Source organism: Coenobita brevimanus, chromosome 110, assembly GCF_032717465.1.
Source record: "Coenobita brevimanus isolate Jiangsu-jjx chromosome 110, ASM3271746v2, whole genome shotgun sequence".
Taxonomy (NCBI): Eukaryota; Metazoa; Arthropoda; class Malacostraca; order Decapoda; family Coenobitidae; genus Coenobita; species Coenobita brevimanus.
The window spans coordinates 12913722-12935330 of record NC_137063.1 but is presented as its reverse complement, the minus strand read 5'-3'; the positions used below and the strand labels follow the sequence as shown (position 1 = coordinate 12935330).

At 43.9% G+C, this 21609-nt stretch overlaps 1 protein-coding gene across 1 annotated transcript in view; it reads right to left on the bottom strand.

Moving 5' to 3' along the window:
• Nucleotides 1-2327: 2327 nt before the first annotated feature.
• Nucleotides 2328-21609, bottom strand: part of LOC145417308 (SID1 transmembrane family member 1-like) — an 87354-nt gene continuing 68072 nt past the window's right edge. The window contains exon 3 of the mRNA XM_080285980.1: nt 2328-2494. Within this exon, the coding sequence (XP_080142106.1) occupies nt 2432-2494 (63 nt within the window). The 3' untranslated portion in view covers nt 2328-2431. The remainder of the gene's footprint in view (nt 2495-21609) is intronic.

Genomic DNA, 21609 nt, shown 5'->3' with positions numbered 1-21609 from the left:
TTGTCAGTGTTTAACCCAGTGACTCCCAGAGTTACTGTGCGAGGGAGTTTGCTGGAAGGGTGCTACGTGTACCGCTCTCCACCTGTCAGCTTATAGCCACAAAGTTCATAGGTCCCTTCCCCAGGGGTCACTTCTTTATTAAATTTTGAAAATGCCCAGCTCCGTCCTATATTGAGGATACTGGGCACTAATGGGTTAATGGTGGCTACGTTTACCTCCCCCCAGGCTCCTACAAAGTTATTAACACCATGTCTGATGTTGTGAAGCTCCCAAAATTTTGTTACATCCTCGACTTCTTTAATGATGACTTCTTCCTGGGAGGTGGTGGTGGTAGTGCTGTGGTAGCACTGGAGGTTGTAGTGGGTGCAGTGGTGGTGGTGGTGCCGGCATCACCATGACCGCCACTGTCTCGGGCTGGTACAACTTATGATGATGATGATGATGATGATGATGATGATTATTCCTCTATAATTTTTATTATTATTATTATTCCTCTATTATTATTATTATTATTCCTCCTCCTCCTCCTCTTTCCTCCTCCTCCTCCTCCTCCTCCTCTTTCTTCTTCTTCCAGGCATTGCAGCTCCTCGTTGGTGTCTGTAGATGCAAGCAACAGTCGGTAGACTCTCCTCTGATAAAAAAAATACTTGACGTTGGCTATCACCTCCTAATCAAGAGGCTGCGAAGAGACGTGATGTTTGGAAGCATAAACTCAACCTTTACATTCTTGTTGTGGCTGTTAAGAAAATATGGGTGTGAAGGAGTGTTGTCCAAGAGGAGAAGGACCTTAAAAGGCAGGCCTTGCTGTTGACAGTGGCGTCTTGCATCGGGAACTAAACAGTTGTCAAACCAGTCAGTTGCAAGCTGCCCCATCATCCACAACTTGGCTGCCTTTTTCCAGTACACCCCTGACTTGTCCATACTCTTGAGATGGCGGCAGGCGTGTGGCCGAGAGGCATGGTAGACGATAAGTGGCTTCATCTCGAAGCTGCCACTTGCGTTGCAACAATACACCACGGTCACACGATTCTTATCTGCCTTGTGACCTCTCGTTTGCTGTGTGGTCTTGAAATCAGAGGTGGGGGTTGGCATCCTCTTCCACTGTAGCCCAGTCTCATCCATGCCGAATGTTTGTTCTGCAGAACATCCTCCCTCCTCATTTACGTCTTTCAAGATGTTGGGATACTTCCTGGCTCTTACCTCGTCAGTGGCTGCTCACTCTCCTGTAAACTTGACACTTCATAAGTTTCTTCCAATGGACAAAGACATCAGTCAGCCTGCTGATGCCTTACAGCTATGTTGAGAGGCCTTAGTGGGTGGGTATTTCTCACAAGCTGCCTTAAAGAGCCTTGCAGCTCGTGTCCTGAGGTCAGAAGCAGAGACTGGCATATGATTTTTCTCCTGACATCTTATGTACTCTTCTAATAAACATTCCATCACCATCACATGCATTGGCGTAATAATGGACCTCCAGCTCCAAAATTCTTGACACAAGATAAAATGGCTTGCCCGTTTCTGTAGATGGTGCGACTGGTGGCCTCGTTCAACTTAAGGGAACGAGCAACCGCTGACTTCCTCTCTCCTTGAGGGTCAGATGGATCCTCTTCCCGCCTTCTTGAACACCACTAGGTCCTGGTACAGCTTTGTCAGCCATAGCAAAGAGAAGCTACTCAGATGGGCACAAAAAAATGGCTGGAAAAGCTGGGGCTAACAGGGGCATTTTGTCTCACAACTCAAGGCAAGCTGAGGGATGGTGCGGGAGGGAGCAGGCAGAGTGAGGAGGCAGGCGGGTGCAGGGAGTGTCCTCATTGGCTGGGTAGTTCAAAAGTGAGAATGCTGAAGCATGATTGGCTGGGAGGTAGATGATGCCCGTTGGCATGTCAACGCTCCCATGATTCATCTCATCACTGCCCACCCGGTTCAAATAACCGTGTTAGCTTCATCAACGGCCATGTTAGAAGTAATAGTGCTTCTGGAAAGTTGTACCGTGTTAGACTATTTTCGTGTTAGCAAAAACCATGTTAGACGAGGATAGACTGTGTGTATACATACTGTATATTAGAGAGAGAGAGAGAAATATACTTAATAGTTAAGGGGATCACATATCTTTCACTCCAACACTAAAAACTGAACCATTAACTTAGTCATCCACCTGCTCCTTAACTTGCTCCACTACCTCCACCAACACCTAACACACACACACACACACACACACACACACACACACACACATACAGTATGGTATATATTTTCAATGCTTTTAACATTCTGCACAATATCACAAGAGCATCAAAATTTTATGGTCATCAGCCTTCAGTGTTACTTCTGAAGATAACAAAGAAGCTATCCAACAAAAACAAGCATAGACGCTGCACTCTAAGCTATCCTCTTGATTTCAGAATGAAGAAAATTCTGTGTTGTGCAGTACCCATTAGAAGACGTGGAGTTTTTCAGACAACGTGTTGCATTGATCATCATCCAGAGTAAGCAGGCCCTGTGGATGAAAGAAAAAAAATTATATATATATATATACTGTATATATATATATATATATATATATATATAAATATACGAGTATATATATCCATCCATCATCCAATCCTACGCTGCCCCATGAGGAGCCCAGGGAATGAAAGACAGAAGAGTGACTTTACACTCCTCCTTCTGTCTTTCATTCCTTCATTCTTTCCTCTTCCTTCTGCCTGTGGGTGACTCTACACTGAGTGACAAGCCAAATGGTTTCCTGTACACCAGGAAACCATTTACTAAGCTGGGTGGTAACCATATAACCAAATTTTGGCACCTGGTGGTTTAGTGGGTAATTATTGTGTTCCAATCGGACTGAGCCAGTGAAGGTTTATATCCAAAGAGTGGTTGGGGTTCATTGCTCACGTAATGTCACTCAGGGATGAGTGAGGTTGGTCACTCTCATCTTAAATGTCAGGACCAACTGCCTAGCCCCTGGCTCCTGCGCTCCTCATGGGGCAGCGTAGGATTGGATGATGGATGGATGGATGGATATATATATATATATATATATATATATATATAGATAGATATATATATATATATATATATAATATATATATACATATATATATAATATATATATATATATATATATATATATATATATATATATATATATATATATATATATATCACTCATGTGTAAAACGTTAATTAATTAGTTAAGACACCACAACAGTAAATATCACTCATGTGTAAAACGTTAAATAATTGGTTAAGACACCACAACAGTAAATATCACTCATGTGTAAAATGTTAACTAATTGGTTTAGACACCACAACAGTAAATATCACTCATGTGTAAAATGCTAATTAATTGGTTAAGACACCACAACAGTAAATATCACTCATGTGTAAAATGTTAATTAATTGGTTTAGACACCACAACAGTAAATATCACTCGTGTAAAAAGCTAATTTATTGGTCAAGATACCCCAACAGTAAATATCACTCATGTGTAAAATGTTAATTAATTGGTTTAGACACCACAACAGTAAATATCACTCATGTGTAAAAAGCTAATTAATTGGTTAAAACACCACAACAGTAAATATCACTCATGTATAAAACCCAATTAATTGCTTAAGTCACCACAACAATAAACAAAATAAGCAAATATGTACACACAACTGAATAATCATTTATTGATTTCAGCTGAACAGGAGAGTAAAGGGAAAATAGGTACATGGGGATCAGATTTATGAGGTCGATAAGTCCATAGGCAGTCTATTCCTGGGGAAATGGGCCCATTTAGGAAACACAGGTCCACTAGGTAAAATGGGACCCAGGGTTTCATCTCTCACACAGTGATGGCTTTTCAAGGTCACAGGCAATGCTTGTATGCACAGTCTTAGTGTTTTACTTGAGTAATACCATGAACCCTGCTCGTTCCACATACTGTACAGGTTTTCTGGAGTCTGGTAGGCTATAGACCTCATCACACTAATTTGTGCCATGCTGCTGGAATCTTGAACAGAGATTATGTTTCTGCTTCTCTGTTGTGAGGACCAGCGACTGCTGACCAACAAGCAAAAGATCCTTGTGATCCTAAAGACATGGAAATGGGTCACTTTTTTGGTGTGGAAACTTTTTCTTCCACTAAGAGGTCTCCTATGTGAGTGGTAAATCTGTGCCTCTCATATAAAATTATCTGTCAAAAGCAGAGGAACTAACCAAAAAACGATGGGTTGATGGTTTGAAGTAGTTTTTAAACTTAGTAATTAACTGTTCATTTGTTGGTTAATGGTCCCAAAAATTATAAAATTATATAATTATATATGTACATATCTATCTATCTATTGCCAGACGCCTCAATCCCGTTCGGGGTGGCCACAAACAAATCGCCTCCACGTCGCCCTGTCCCCAGCCATTTCACTGCCCCCTCTCTCATATACTTCTCCACCCCATCCCTCCATCTCATCCTCGGCCTCCCCCTCCCTCTTCCCCCCTCCACCTCACTCACATACACTCTCTTCATCAGTCTCTCACCCTCCATCCTCTCCACATGGCCAAACCACCTCAGTGTATTCCTCCTAACGCTTCCTATCACATCCACATCCACACCACAATGCTCCTTTATATCCTCATTTGTCAGTCTGTCTCTCCATGTGACTCCACAGGCTCCTCTTAAATAACTCATTTCCACTGCTCTCACTCTTGACTTGTGTCCTTCCAGCAACGTCCAAGCTTCGCTTCCATACGTTAGAGTTGGTATCACAATACTGTCATGCAGTAACTTTTTCACTTCCATGCTCACTTCCCTGCTTCTTATCACTGCTTTCAAGGAACCAGCAGCCTTTCTTCCCTGCTGTACCCTTTCAAGCACTTCACCCTCCAAACCTCCATCCTTACTCGTCACACTATCCAAGTACTTAAACGTGCTCACATTTTCCAATTCCTCACCATCCAACCTCGCTGTACATTCACTAACTTCACCTCTCTCATAGACCATCACTTTACTCTTCCCCACATTCACCTTTAGATTCTGTTTCTTACACACTCTCCCAAACTCATCCACCAAGCCTTGCAGCTCTCCTTTGTCTTCACTCAACAACACAGTAGCATCTGCAAACACCAGTACAGGGAGTTTCCAAACACTATCCTCTCTCACCAGGGCCACTCCAACATCAACTACTCTACCTTGTACCTCTTTTATTACCCCATCCATGTACAGATTGAACAACCATGGAAACATGACACATCCCTGTTTCAACCCAACCTTCAAAGAGAAAAATTAACTTAGTTCACCATCCACACGCACTGCAGCCTTAGCACCATCATACATACTCTTCACAGCATTCAACAACTTCCCATCTACTCCATATATTCTTAACACTTTCCAAAATCCTTGTCTATCCACCCTGTCATATGCTTTCTCCAAATCCATGAAAGCCGCATACAACTTCTTTCCCTTCTCTAGAAACTTTTCCACTAAAGATCTAAGAATGAATATCTGATCTACACAATCTCTTCCCTTCCTAAAGCCTCCCTGTTCTTCTCCAACTAATTCCTCTGTTCCTTCTCTAACTCTGTCAATAAGTATCCTACCATACAATCAATCAATCAATCATTTCCTGTGGCACCCTCGGGGATGCATAGGGCCTCGATGAACTCACACCACCACATCTTATCTTGTGCTAACTCCTCAAGATCTCCCCAACACTCATCTCCAGCTTCCCGTCTCATTGTCCTCACCCACGTCTCTTTTGGCCTTCCTCTACCTCTCCTACCAAGTGCCACCCACCCTGGTGTACCTCGTACTATTCCCTGTCTCCTATACACATGTCCTAGCCACTTCCATCGTGAGAACCTAACATATTCATCGACCAGCTGCACTCCCGTTATTTCTCTAATTCTACTATTTGGTATCCTTTCCCACCACTTAACTCCTAATATTCTTCTAAGTGCTTTGTTTTCAAACACCAAGAATTTATTTTCCATAGTCACTGTGCTGTACCAAGACTCGTGTCCATAAATTAAGATACTCCTAACCATTACCTTATAAAGTTTGATTTTTGTATGCGCAGAAAAATTGTTATTATTCCAAATATTTTTAAGCATTCCCATTGCCTGATTAGCCTTCTTTAACCTTTCCTCGAATTCAAAGTTCAAAGAACCATCTTTGGCTAAATAAGTACCTAAATATTTAAACCAATCAACTTGCTTTACAATCATACCTCCAATTACACATTCCTGCGCATTTTCCATATTCATATTGATTATTTCAGTTTTTCCACAATTAATAACCAAACCCACCTTGCGACCTTCACTCACCAAACAGTCCAACACTCTCTGCATCTCTTCTGGCCCATCACAAATCAAAACTATATCATCTGCATAATCTAAATCCAAAAGTTTCCTGTTCTCTCCCCAAAGTATACCTGCACCGGTTTCTGTTCCAACGTGTTTCATAATGTAATCAATGACCAATATAAATAGTAAAGGCGATAGAACACCACCTTGAATTACTCCGGACTTGACTTCAAACGAATCACTCAGACAACCATCAACCATCACTTTACAAAATGTGTCCTCATGCATGTTCATAATGACCCTCACAAACTCCTCTGGTATTCCATAATGTCTTATGATCTTCCCCATAGTCTCTCTCGAAACACTATCAAAAGCCTTTTCAAAATCAACAAAACAAAGACTTAACGGTACTCTCATTTCATTAACTTGCTGCATCAAATGCCTAACTATAAAGATCTGATCATTGCAACCACGTCCCTTTCTAAAACCAGCCTGTTCATCCCTCAGAATACCCTCAACCACCGGCTCCAACCTATTTAACAACACTCTACTGAAAACTTTCAAAGCTATCGGTGACAAAGAGATTCCCCTCCAATTACCACATTCACTCAGGTCTCCCTTCTTGAACTTTAACAATTACACCATTCTTCCAAACTGATGGTAGTAACCCCGTCACCCATATCTTATTGAATAGCTTGGTCAAGATCATTATTAATCTATCCCCCTCCACTTTAAACATTTCCGGAAATAAACCATCCTCCCCTGGTGCCTTATTATTCTTTAACTGTTTTACTGCTTTCTCCACTTCTGCAAGCCTCAACTCTCCTGTTTCTATATTTAAATCTTCCTGAGGAGACGGTATATCCTCTTCTGGTGGTATTGGTCTATTAAGAACTGTCTCAAAATGCTCTTTCCATCTATTTTTAATATCTCCATCTTTGGTCAATAAATTTCCTTCCCTGTCTCTAACTGGTATTTCCTTGCGTTTACCTGCATTACCACTCAGTTCTCTAATCGATTCATATGCTATTCTTTGAATCTGTCCATCATTTTTGTTTATTAAGATTTCAGTCTCTGCAACCTTTTCATCTACACATCTTCTTTTATCTCTCCTAGCTAACCTTCTTACTTCTGAATTCAAACTCCAGTACGCAGCTCTTGCTAATTCAATCTCTCGTTCATCAACGCATTGCATCTCACTCCTCAATTTAGCCTCGCCTCTCTTTTTTATCATATCCCACGTTTCCTCTGATATCCATTTCTTTCTCCTGAATCTATGTCTCCTTCCAATCGTACATTCAGCAGTCTCATGCAAAACTTTGTTCACATCCTCCCACATCTCATCTACACTTCTCTCCCCCTCTTCCAACGTTTCCAACACCAAAAACCTATTTCTGCATTCTAATCTGAATTCCTCCTTTTCTTCTCCTTCCCTTCTAAGCTTAACAATATCGTATCTACCAACACCAGATTTTTCCTTCTTCTGATTTTTAAGTTTAAACCTTATTTTTGCAATGCTGAGTTGATGGTCACTACCAATATCCGCTCCCCGTTTAACATGAACATCCTACCATACACTTTTCCTATTATAGTAAGAAGACAGATGCCCCTATGATTACTACACACTTCTTTTTCCCCTTTTCCTTTGTACATGGGAATAATTATACCTGACTTCCAATCCTCCGGGACTCCACTTTCCTCCCAGGCCAATCTGCACATTTTCCACATCCATTCTACTACTATCTCTCCCCCATACTTCAGCATTTCACCACACACTCCATAAATTCCTGGGGCTTTCCCAAATTTACCTTTCTTCATTGCTTCCACAACTTCTATCCTACTGATTTCTTCTTGTCTTCTCACCTCCCTCCTTCTCCCAGCCATTCCCCAGCCACTTATACTCGCATTACTTCCATCCTCTATGTTCAACAATTCCTTAAAGTGTTTTCTCCATCTACTCACTTTTTCTCCCTTCTCCAATAGTAATCTACCATTTTTATCTTTCACTCCCCTGCTAACTTCACTTCCACCCTGTCTTACTCATTTCACCTCTTTCCAGAACATTTTCTTACAGTCCCTCCACTTTACACTGAAGTTCCTTCCAAATTCCTCATCCGCTCTCTTCTTACTCTCTCTTACTAATCTTTTCACCTCTCTCTTTCTTTCTATCTTTCTTTCTACATATAACTCTCTTCCGTCTCTCAACTTCTTCCACGCCCCTATTTCTCATCCATTCATTGTATGCTTTCTTCTTTTGTGCCACAGCCTGTCTCATCTTTTCATTCCACCATGCTGTTTCTTGCACCCCCCTCCATCTTCTCTTCCTTCCACACACCACATCACATGCTGCACATACTTCTTCTGTAAATATCCTGCAAACACCTTCCACGTCCCCCATCTGCTCCGATTCATATTTACCCAATCATTCCTCCACTTCGCTCTTATGCTCTGCCTTTTTCTCATCCTCTTGTAACCTTTCCACTCTCCTTACAAATACTCCTTCTTCCTGTCCTTCCCTTCTTCTATTTCTCCATCCTAATTGGATCTTGATTCTGGCCACCACCAAGTAGTGGTCAGAAAGTCCACTCCCCCAACCTCTATAAGCTCTTGCATCCAATACACATTTTTGCATCCTTTCATCCACATACAAAATCAATCATTGCCTTCCTTTCATTCAGTTCACCACCCACCCTTCTCATCACTCGCCATGTATACCTGTGGATCATTTTGTGCCTGAAGAGGATATTGGCTATCACGAACTCCCTCCCAGCACAAATGTCCACTAACACACTGCCATTCTCATATATATATATAGTGAGAAAATGGCAGAGTATAAGAGCATAGCGGAAGAAAGATTGGGAAGGTATGAGTTAGAGCAGATGGAAGGGGTGGAAGACATAATGTAAGATATTCACAGAAGAGATAGGTGCAGCATGTGAGGTGGTTTGTGGAGTGAGAAGGAGATGCAGGGGTGCGCAAGGGACGGCATGATGGAATGATGAGGTGAAACAAGTGTAGAACAAATGAAGAAGGCATATAGTGAATGGTTAGCGAGTAGAGGTAGGGAAGAAGATGAGAGAGAAAGGAGAGAGGTATATGTGAGCAGGAGAAGGGAGGTGAAGAGACTGGTGAAGGAGAGTAAGAAGAAAGTGGATGAAGAATTTGGGAGGCATCTGAGTGTGAAATGAAGGGAGAGTAAGAAATTGTTTTGGAAGGAGGTAAAGACAGTAAGGCAGTGTGAAAGGGGAAACAGTACGGGAGTGAAAGATGGGAATAATAGATTGTTGGTGAAGAAGAGAGAGAAATTGAGGAGATGGAAGGAGCAATTTGAGGATTTGTTGAATGTACTGTAGAGAGTGGGAGCAGTGCGAGTGTAAGTTGTTGGGGAATGGCTGGGGGAAGAAGAGATGAGAGGAGGGAGGAAGAGATCAGTAGAGAAGTAGTGGAAGCAATGAAGAAGATAAAGATGGGAAAGGCTGCAGGAATTGATGAAGTGTGTGGTGAAATGTTGAGGTATGGGGGTGAGATTGTTGTGGAGTGGATACTGAAGTTGTGTAGATTGGCTTGGGAAGAGGGAAGGGTTCCAGAGGACTGGAATCAGGTATAATTGTTCCTTTATACAATGGAAAAGGGGAGAGAGAAGTATGTGGTAACCATAGGAGTATTTGCCTTCTTTGTGTGACTGGAAAAATATATAGTAGAATACTCATTCATAGGGTTAGGCATATGATAGAGGAGCTAGTTGGAGAAGAACAAGGGGGATTTAGGAAGGGAAAAGGGTGTGTAGATCAGATATTTGTTCTAAGATGTTTAGTGGAGAAGTATCTAGAGAAGAGAAAGAAAGTGTATGCTGCCTTCATGGACTTTGAGAAAGTTTATGACAGAATAGATTGGCAAGGTATGTGAAGGTATTAATAATATATGGAGTGGAGGGGAAATTGTTGAGTGTTGTGAAGAGTATGTATGAAAGAGCCAGGGCTATGGTGCAAGTGGATGGCGAGCTGAGTGAGTTCTTTGATCTCAGTTTGGGACTGAAACAGGGTTGTGTAATGTCTCCATGGCTGTTTAGTATATACATGGATGGGGTTGTAAAGGAGGTGCAAGGTAGGGCAGTGGATGTTGGGGTGGCTCTAATGAATGAGGGTGAGATTTGGAAGATTCCGGTGTTGCTGTGTGCTGATGATACAGTATTGTTGAGTGAAGATGAATGGGAGTTGCAAGGTTTGGTGAATGAATATGGGACAGTGTGTAGCAAGAGGAATCTGAAAGTTAATGTAAACAAGAGTAAAGTTATCGTGTTTGAGAGGAATGAAGTCATAGAATGTACAGTGAGGTTGGATGGTGAGGATATGGAGAATGTGAGTGCATTCAAGTATTTGGGTAGTGTGATGAGTAAGGGTGAAACTCTGGGGGATGAGGTGCATGAAAGGGTACAGCAGGGAAGGAAGGTTGTTGGTTCACTGCAAGTAGTGATGAGAAATAGGGAGGTAAGTATGGAAGTTAAGAAGTCACTGCATGACAGTATTGTGATCCCTAACCTGACGTATGGAAGCAAGGCATGGACCTTGCAAGAGGGGAACAAGTCAAGAGTGAGAGCAGTGGAAATAAGTTACCTGAGAGGAGCATGTGGAATGACATGGAGGTACAGGTTGACGAATGAAGAAGTGAAGGAACGTTGGGTGGATGTGGATGTGGTTGAGAAGATTAGGAGAAATACACTGAGGTGGTTTGGACATGTGGAGAGAATGGAGAATGAAAGACTGACTAAGAGGGTGTATGTAGGTGAGGTGGAGGGAGGGAGAGGGAGGGGTAGACCGAGGATGAGGTGGAGGGATGGAGTTGAGAGGTATATAAGGGAGGGGGGAGTGAGTTGGGGGGACGGTAGTCAAATGGTGGGTGACAGAGCAACTTGGAGGCGTTTTGACTGCGGCCACCCTTTAAACAATCAGGGCGTCGTGCTAAAGATAGATAGATAGATAGATATATCTACTGCCAGACGCCTTAATCCCGAATGGGTTGTCCACAAACAAATCGCCTCCATGTTGCCCTGTCCCCTGCCATTTCACTGCCCTACTCCCAATTCACCCCCCCCCCTCTCTCATATACCTCTCCACTCCATCCCTCCATCTCATCCTCAGCCTCCCCCTCCCTCTCCCCCCCTCCACCTCACTCACATACACTCTCCTCGTCAACCTCTCACCCTCCATCCTCTCCACATGGCCAACCACCTCAGTGTATTTCTCCTAATGCTTCCTATCACATCCACATCTGCACCACAATACTCCTTTATATCTTCATTTGTCAGCCTGTCTCTCCATGTGACTCCACAGGCTTCTCTTAAATAACTCATTTCCACTGCTCTCACTCTTGACTTGTGTCCTTCCAACAACGTCCAAGCTTCACTTCCATACGTCAGAGTTGGTATCACAATACTGTCATGCAGCAACTTTTTCACTTCCATGCTCACTTCCCTGTTTCTTATCACTGCTTTCAAGGAACCAGCAACCATTCTTCCTTGCTGAACACTTTCAAGCACTTCACCCCCCAAACTTCCATCCTTACTCATCACACTCCCCAAGTATTTAAAGGTACTCACATTTTCCATTTTCTCCTCATCCAACCTCATTGTACATTCACTAACTTCATCTCTCTCAAAGACCATCACTTTATTCCTCCCTACATTCACCTTTAGATTCCATTTCTTACACACTTTCCCAGACTCATTCACCAAGCCTTGCAGCTCCTCTTCATCTTCACTTAACAACACAGTATCATCTGCAAACAACAGTACAGGGAGTTTCCAAACACTACCCTCCCTCACTAGGGCCACTCCAACATCCACTACCCTACCTTGTATCTCTTTGATTACCCCATCCATGTACAGATTGAACAACCATGGAGACATGACACATTCCTATTTCAACCCAACCTTCAAAGGGAAAAATTCACCATCATACATACTCTTCAAAGTATTCAACAACTCCCCATCTACTCCATATATTCTTATTACGTTCCACAATCCTTGTCTATCCACCTTATCATATGCTTTTCCAGATCCATGAAGTCCGCATACAACCTCTTTCCCTTCGCTAGAAACTATTCCACTAAAGACCTAAAATTGAATATCTGATCTACACAACCTCGTCCCTTTCGAAAGCCTCCTTGTTCTTCTCCAACTAATTCCTCTGTTATTTCCCTAACTCTGTCAATAAGTATCCTACCATACACTTTTCCTGTTACACTAAGAAGACAAATGCCCCTATAATTACCACACACTTCTTTTTCCCCTTTTCCTTTGTACAAGGGAATAATTATACCTGACTTCCAATGAAGTGCATGAAAGGGTACAGCAGGGAAGGAAGGTTGTTGGTTCACTGAAAACGTGATGAGAAATAGGGAGTTGAGTATGGAAGTTAAGAAGTCACTGCATGATAGTATTGTGATCCCTACCCTGATGTATGGAAGCAAGGCTTGGACCTTGCAAGAGGGGAACAAGTCAAGTGTGAGAGCAGTGGAAATGAGCTACTTGAGAGGAGCATGTGGAGTGACATGGAGGAACAGGCTGACGAATGAAGAAGTGAAAGAATGTTGTGTGGTGGATGTGGATGTGGTTGAGAAGATCAGGAGAGATACAGTGAGGTGGTTTGGACAAGAGAGAATGGAAAATGAAAGACTGACTAAGAGGGTGTATGTAGGTGAGGTGGAGGGAGGGAGAGGGAAGGGTAGACCGAGGATGGGGTGGAGGGATGAAGTTGAGAGATATGTGAGGGAGGGAGGAGTGAGTTGGGGGGAGGGTAGTCAAATGGTGGGTGACAAAGCGACTTGGAGGCGTTTTGTCTGTGCCCACCCTTTGCAGGATTAGGGCGTCGGGATATAGATAGAAAGATAGATAAACTTCCAATCCTCCGGGACTCTACCTTCCTCCCAGGCCAATCTGCACATCTTCCACATCCATTCTACTACTATCTCTCCCCCATGCTTCAGCATTTCACCACAGTACACCCTCATTATCGTCATTATCGACAGGTTTTTTATCGACTGACTCAATTATCGACAGTTTTTTCCATTGGGAATTTTTAAAATTATCATTAAACAAAAAAAAATTTGTACTGGCGTCTCCTAGCAAGTTTTTGCGCCATCCTGCCAGGTGTCTCTGGCTGCTCGCGGTATGTTCCCCCCAACCCGATGTTTTGACAACGTGTTCGGCCACAGTTATCGTGCTTTCGTGATCATCATGGCTCTGAAGCGCCCGTGTAACACTCTAACTGAAAATAAGCCAGCTAAGAGGTCAAGGAAAGCACTTACCTTGGAGGTAAAGAACGAAATATTACAAAAGCTTAGCAGTGCAATGAGCTATGCGACAGCTGGTCGCAAGTATGGCATGAACGAGTTCAGTGTTCATGGCATAAAATGGAGAAAAAAGAACATTAAAGATGCTCTGCTTCATGCACACCAGGATCAGCTAGAGTTACAATGCAAGTGAGAGATGATGCCTTGGTGAAAATGAAAAAGGCACTGAATATTTGGATTGAAGACTTAAACCACTGACATGTGCCACTAGAATCCCAATGCATCAGAGACAATACAACTCTATGCTCGGTCTGCTGGTGAAAGCAGTGGTGATAAATGTGAGGCAGGTGAAAATAGTGATGATGGTGATGAAAGTAATGATGATGATGGTGACAGGCCTAGTAATGTTGGTGCTTGTAGACAAAAGAAATTTTGAGCCAGCAAGGGCTGGTTCGAGAATTTTAAGAAAAGGTATGACCTACGTAACATTAGGATGACTGGTGAAGCAGCCTTAGCAGATCAGACCCTTTTCTGTATCCTCCTACTTTCTCTATACTCATTTCAAAGCCAAAGGTGGCTGTTGTGTATATATACGCAAGAACTTATCTTGCTCTCGTGTTCCTGAACTCAATTTTTCTGAATTCTATACACTCTGGCATCAGCTTTCCTGTCTTTCTCTGACTAAATATATCTGCGCTGTTTACATATCTCCTAATTTTATTATCAAAAATTCTTTGACTATCTTACTTCTACGATGGAACACATTCTAACCATTTGTCCTTTTAAATCTCCATTCTAGGAGATTTCAATGTTCATCACCACCTCTGGCTCTCCTCTCCTTTCACTGATCCACCTGGTGAACAGGCCTACACCTTTTCTATCCTTAATGACCTAGAGCAGCTTGTACAGCACCCTACCCATATCCCTGACTGCCTTGGAGAGAACTTCAACATATTTGACCTCTTCCTTACAACTAATCCTTCTGCTTACATTGTTAATCTTTTCTCTCCGTTGGGCTCCTCCAATCACAACTTTATCACCTTAACCTGTCCTATTCTCCGGTACAGCCTGTGGACCCTCCAAAGAAACGTCATCTGTGGCACTTTGGAGCTGCGGATTGGGAGTCTGGCAGTACTTCTTTGATTTTACCTGGAATAATTATTGCTTCCATGGCTGGGAGCCATCTGAGTGTGCCTTGCGCATTACGGAGGTTATTCTCTCGAGCATGGAAGCATACATTCCTTTCTCATTTCCTTTCACTACTGCAAGAAAGCCTTGGTCTAATCAAGCTTGTTCTAATGCTGTCCGCAACAAGGAGAGGGCCTATAAAAGGTACTGGAGCCAACCCACCCCTGAATCACATCTTTTATACATTTCTGCCCAGAAATATGTTAAGTCTGTTCTTCGCTCTGCTAAAAATAATTTCATCCATACTTAATGCTCTCAACTCTCCAACTCGAATTCTTCCCGCTCCTTCTGGCACATTGCCAAAAACGTTTCTAACAACTTTACCTCATCATCCTTCCCTCCTCTTTTCTACTCTGATGGCTCTGTAGCTATTTCTTCTACTGATAAAGCAGATCTCTTCGCTCACACTTTTTCCTCCAATTCCACCTTAGATGATTCCGGTGCTGTTCCTCCATCACTTCCCCCTCCCCCCCTTCTATTAAACCACTCCTTTTTCCTATTTTCTTTCCCTCTTACTCTTGGTACAAATTTTTCCACTCCCAAATTATAGAGGTCTAGAAAGATATCCCACTTCCTCTGTATCTCTCTTGTTTCTCTGAATTTTCTCCAATCTGCATTTTCAAAAGAGTTTCTCAATCCTGTAAAATTTGCTTTCCCAAAGTTGTATCTTCCCTGTCTACAAAGCTCGTGTCTTGGCCCGACGTTCCCTATTAACATCTGGAACTCAATGACCACATGATCACTTTTTCCTAAAAGACAGAGATATTTCAATGATTCTATTACACTGAGTTCTTTGGTAAACAGTAAATCTAACCTTGCTGGTGTGTCCTCACCTCGAAACCGTGTCTCTTCTTTGACCCATTGCGTCATCACATTATTCATTATTATATTTAATAACATAGTGCCCCACAAATCCTCGCCACCTCCCGAGCACCATTCCTCCCAGTTCACCTCTTTACAGTTAAAGTCACCCACCAAAATTATATTATTGCTTTTTTCAATTATTTTTTGTAAATAGCTAGCCATATCTGACAACATCTCATGGTATTCGTCATCCTTCCATGCTCTCGTCTTTGGGGGAACATACACTACCACCATATCTCTCTTAACATTCTCTCCAGTTTCTAATTTCATATATATCACTTCAGCCCTGCCTTCTCCCATTTCCATAGTATCTACATTTATGTTGTTCTTCACTGCTATCATCACTCCTCCTCCCGTTTTTTTCTTTTCTGTCTTTTCTCCACAGTTTGTATTTACCATCTCCCAAATGAACATCAATATCTTCTCTTAATTTGGTCTCTACAAAGCACATGACATCAGGTTCATGTTCTCTCAAGAAATCGTTAATTTTGATCCTTGTCGATATGAAACCATCAACATTAGTATATATCACCTTCAAATTATTTTTGACGTTTTTAATACCCTCTTCTCTCCTACTCTCTGTCCGTACCACTTCCTCAACTTCTGATCTTTCACAGCCATCCCCCTTAGTTTCCTTCACTTCTATTTCCTTAAATACCACTTCCTTAATTTCATATCCATTACTCTCCAAAAAAAAGTATTACATTCTTCCTCTGTCCTCTTATCATTTTTTTCCTTTACTTCTTCCTTCAGTGATTTTAAAACTTCTCTTTCTTCTTCATTCAAATCTTGTCTTATTATAATATTTTCCATCCCTGCCTCTTTGCTTAATTTCCAGGTCACTTTAAGTATCTTGTGTGTGTGTGTGTGTGTGTGTGTGTGTGTGTGTGTGTGTGTGTGTGTGTGTGTGTGTGAGTGTCTGTGTTAGTGTGTGTGTGTGTGTGTGTGTGTGTGTGTGTGTGTGTGTGTGTGTGTGTGTGTGTGTGTGTGTGTGTGTGTGTGTGTGTGTGTGTGTGTGTGTGTGTGTGTGTGTGTGTACACTGCACTAGGGAATACTTCGTTCGGCATGGAACCGTTCGAAGCAATCACCCACGCACAGTGCCACATCACAAACAGGACACAAGTGACTTGTGTCCCTCCTCAACTTCGCCAGGGAACACATGGTGCACCGCAGCCTCCTCCGGTTGGGGATCCTCTCCCCTCGGTGGCCCAGTGTGTTATCCAACCGCACTCTGTCATTGATGAAGCGACGACACTTGGCTGGATGTCCTCCTGGCGTTCCCCGGTCCTGTTGTCCTGGAGGTGCAGCTGCAGGCCCGGGCATGGCAGCGGCAGCAGGTTCTCCCGATGGACCAGGAACCGGTGAAGGTTCTCTCAGCACCTGTGCTGGTCCTGCAGGCGATGGTGGTGCTGACTCCTGTGCTGGCCCTCCTCCTGGAGATAGTGGTGTTGGTGCAGGAGCTGGGGGTGATGGCACCTGTGCTGGCACTGCAGAAGGTGCCACAGGTGCTGGATGTCCTGCTGGCCGTCGGGTTGGAAGGTCAGGGGCATGGTGGATGACGTGCCCTGATGCGGGCCACTCTGCTTCATCAAAGTAGAGGAGCTTGTCCACTATCTCCTCCACAAATTCGTGCAGACTGACTGACCCGCGTGAGCACTTCTTGAACAGGGCAAACGCATTGAAAATGGACATGTGGATGAAGTAAAAGGTGATCTTCTTGGTCCATTTCATGGTCCGCCGCTGGATGGGGTAGTATTGGACCATCCAGTCGAAGTGGTCCACCCCACGTATGTGTCGATTGTAGTCATCCACCATGACGGGCTTGTCCACAGTCTTCTGGACATAGGCTGTCCTCCTGTCAGGAGCCCTGGTCTTCCTTCGAACCCGCTTCTGGATGGTGCCTGTGCTGTGGATGGTGGAGACCATGTTGACAATGTGCTTGTCCCTCCACAGCAACACCATCATGTTGTCCTTGTGCATTGCTGTCATGCCCCCCGCTGGCAGGTTCGTGGTCCTGGCAATGTCCTGCAGCTACTTTGGTGCTCCTCTTGCCAGGCGTAGGGTCCCAGACACATAGGTTCCTGCACTGAAGAGGCATTTGCACAGTGATACAGAGTTATAATAATTGTCCATGTAAACTCTGTATCCCTGATCGTTCAGCGGTTCTACGAGGCTCCACACGGTGGTTTCCAGCGCCCTCTTCTGCCCCCTATATACCTCGAAATTCCAGATGTAACCCAAGGAAGCCTCAGCCAGGATATACAGATTGATGGAATACTTTGAGGGCTTCACTGGGTTGTACATGCAGAAGCTTAGGCGCCCCTTCCACGGCAATGAACCCTCGTCCAGGCTGAGGTGCTCCTCGAGTAAGTAGGTGTTCTGGAACTGCTGAAGGAGGTACTGCATCACCGTGTGAACCCTGATGAGCCGGTCTTGATTGTCCTGGGGTATCGCAAGTGAGTTGAACGCATGGAAGTGTTTCAGGATCGCCCTGAAATGCCTTCCACTCATCACTTGTGTAACGAGGGGGTAGTTGTGGAGGCAGGATCTCATCCAGTAGTGTCAGATGCTCGGGAGATTCATCACCCCCATGAAAAAGTAAAGCCCTAGGAACTTGTCCATCTCCTCTTCATTGCAGATCACCTTAACCTGTCCTATCGCTCCGGTACGTCTGTAGCACTTTGGACCTGCAGATTGAGAGTCACTCAGGCAGTACTTCTTTGATTTTCCCTGGAATGATTATTGCTTCCATGGCCGGGAGCCATCTGGGTGTGCCTTGCGCATTACGGAGGTTATTCTCTCGGGCATGGAAGCATACATTCCTTTCTCATATCCTTTGACTAATGCACAAAAGCCTTGGTTTAATCACGCTTGTTCTAATGCTGTCTGCAACAAGGAGAGGACCCATAAAAGGTGCTGGAGCTAACTCACCCCTGAATCACATTTTCTATACATTTCTGCCCGGAACTGTGCTAAGTCTGTTCTTCGCTCTGCTAAAAATAATTTCATCCGTACAAAATGCTCTCAACTCTCCAACTTGAATTCTTCCCGCTCCTTCTGGCACCTTGCCAAAAACCTTTCTAACAACTTTACCTCATCATCCTTCCCTTCTCTTTTCTACTCTGATGGCTCTGTAGCTATTTCTTCTACTGATAAAACAGATCTCTTTGCTCAGACTTTCTCCTCCAATTCCACTGGACAATTCCAGTACTGTTCCTCCAACACTTCCCCCCTCTGACTTCATCATGGCTAACATTAAAGTTTCTTCCGCTGATGTATTTTCTGCCATCACAGGCCTCAATATTAATAAGGCATATGGGCCTGATGGAGTCCCTCCAGTTGTTCTCAAGAACTGTGCTTCAGTGCTTACACCCTGCCTTGGTAAACTCTTTCACCTTTGTCTGTCAACTTGTACCTTTCCAACTTGCTGGAAGTTTGCCCTCATCCAGCCAGTCCCAAAGAAGGGTGACCATTCCCAACCTTCTATCGTCCAATTGCTTTATCATCCTGTATCTCAGAAGTTTTCAAGTCTATTCTTAATAGAAAAATTTTAAAACATCTTTCCTATCACAACCTTCTTTCTGATCGTCAGTATGGGTTCCGTCAGGGATGCTCCACAGGCGATCTTCTCACCTACCTTTCAGACTCCTGGTCATCTCCCTTTCGGGACTTTGGCAAAAGTTTTGCCATTGCACTTGACATCTCAAAGGCTTTCGATCGAGTCTGGCATAAATCTTTAATTTCCAAACTGCCCTCTTACAGTTTCTATCCTTCTATCTGTGCCTTCATCTCTAGCTTCTTTTCTGGTTGTTCTATAGCCGCTGTTGTAGACGGCTATCGTTCTTCTCCTAGATCTATTAACAGTGGTGTTCCTCAGGGCTCTGTCCTATCACAAACTCTCTTCCTTTTATTCATCAATGACCTTCTAAGCTGTACATCTAACCCTATCCACTCATACGCTGATGACTCCACCCTTCACCTTTCCATTCGATTCTCACAACGTCCTTCTCAGCAGTTACTTCAACAAACAAGGGATGAGGCTATGGCACACCTGTCTGACTTGGCTCGTATCTCTGACTGGGGTAAATATAATCTGGTTGTTTTTAATGCATCAAAGACTCAGTTTTTGCACCTATCAACCCGACAAAATCTTCCACATGTACACCCACTAATGTTTAATAATATTCAGCTTAATCCTTCATCATCATTGAACATGCTTGGGGTTTCATTCACTCGGGACTTATCTTGGAAAGATCATATTACATCTCTTGTAAAATCTGCTTCCAAGAGATTGGGTGTGCTAAGCCGATTCCATTCCTTCTTTATCCCTGCACAATTGTTGACTATATACAGGGGTTTTATCTGCCCCTGTTAGGAGTACAACTCTCATGTGTGGGGAGGCTCCCCACATACAGCTCTTCTCAATAGGGTGGAGTCAAAGGCTTTTTGTCTCATTAACTCTCCCCCTCTTACTGACTCCTTTCAACCTCTGTCTCTTCACTGCACTGTTGCGTCTTTATCTCTTTTCTATCGCTACTTCAATGGTCACTGTTCTTTGAACTGTCTGCATGCATTCCTCCACCTCTAAGATGGGTGCGTAGCACCCGTCTAGCAGCAAACTCTCACCCCTTTTCTGTCCAACTCTCTAATGCAAGGGTTAACCATTACTCCCGGTCCTTCATTTGTGCAACAGGTTAACTCTGGAGCTGTCTCCCCCTGTGTGTGTTTCCTGCTTCTTGTGATCTCCAGTCTTTTGGGCGCAGTGTGTCCAGGGATCTCGAAGTGGATGGGTCTTGAATTTGGCTCTCTCTTTTATTTTCTTTTTCTCTTGGAAGGAACAGTTTTGCAGGCCCATTGCCTTTGGTTCCTTCTTCCTCACATTAAAAAAAAAAAAGAAAAAGATGAACCATGCGTCCAACGCAGTCCCCAGAAATGACGTGTAGCTCTTGGTCTCGTGGGTGAAATACGTCAACAACTCCCTCGTGAAGAACAACTGGAATAACTGGAGAGGAGTTGTTGGCAGATCCACCTTCATTCCTGGGGATCCTGTGAAGGGCCCATTAGCTGGTGTGAAAGGGCCACTATTCCACCCTGGATCTGTTGCGGCAACACTTCCCGCAGTGGTGGCAGTGGGTTGGCGTACCAACACCCTTGTGCCTCTTTGGACACCCCTTGGCTGCCCCCCATAGCCAGGCCGTGGACCACGCCGGCCTCGTCGAGGTGGTGAGGGTTCCGACAATGAGGAGGACGAGACTGTCTCCTGCTGCTGGAAAATGTCGGGGGGAATGAACGCTGTCGGAGACAGCGCCCTTGTCGACCGGGCAGGGGACGATGACACAGTCGCCTCCTGCACCAGTTGCGCCGGACACTGTGCCGAGTGCTGATGCCAGTGTCGTGTAACTAGGCCCTGCTACCGGTGACATAGGCTCAGCCAAGGGGGAACTGGAGGCTAGAGGTGGAGAGACCACGATGGCTGTAGGAGCGAGAGGTCCAAGCCAAGGCAATGTCTGTCGTCCAAGTGAAGACGATGATTGGGCCGATAGTCCTGACACTGGTGGTGGTAGTGTCTGCTCCCGTCGTGCTTGAAGTGTGGGCAATGCCGCCCGAGGGGAATCCTCTTGGACATCGTCCCATTCCTCCTCAGTTGAAACATCGCTCAGCTTGTCCTCTACTTCACTCTCGGTCTCCTCCTCAAAGAGAACCTTTTGCCACTGGTCAGAAGACAAACCTTTCTTCTCCATTTTGGCAAGCACTGACACAGAAAGTCAAGTATGAGCTTTTTAGGTTCTCTGCTGAAAAAGAAGAGATATTATTCACTGTCACGCAACACCTTCCATTGAGAGTAGCACTACACACATCATGTTATATCTTTCTGTACAGCCAATCGCTGCACCTTTTACGAACAGTTCACATAAAGGATAACTTTTCAGTGTCTTTTCACAGTCTCATAACTGTCCACTGGCGTCCTTGGGTGTGTGCCATAT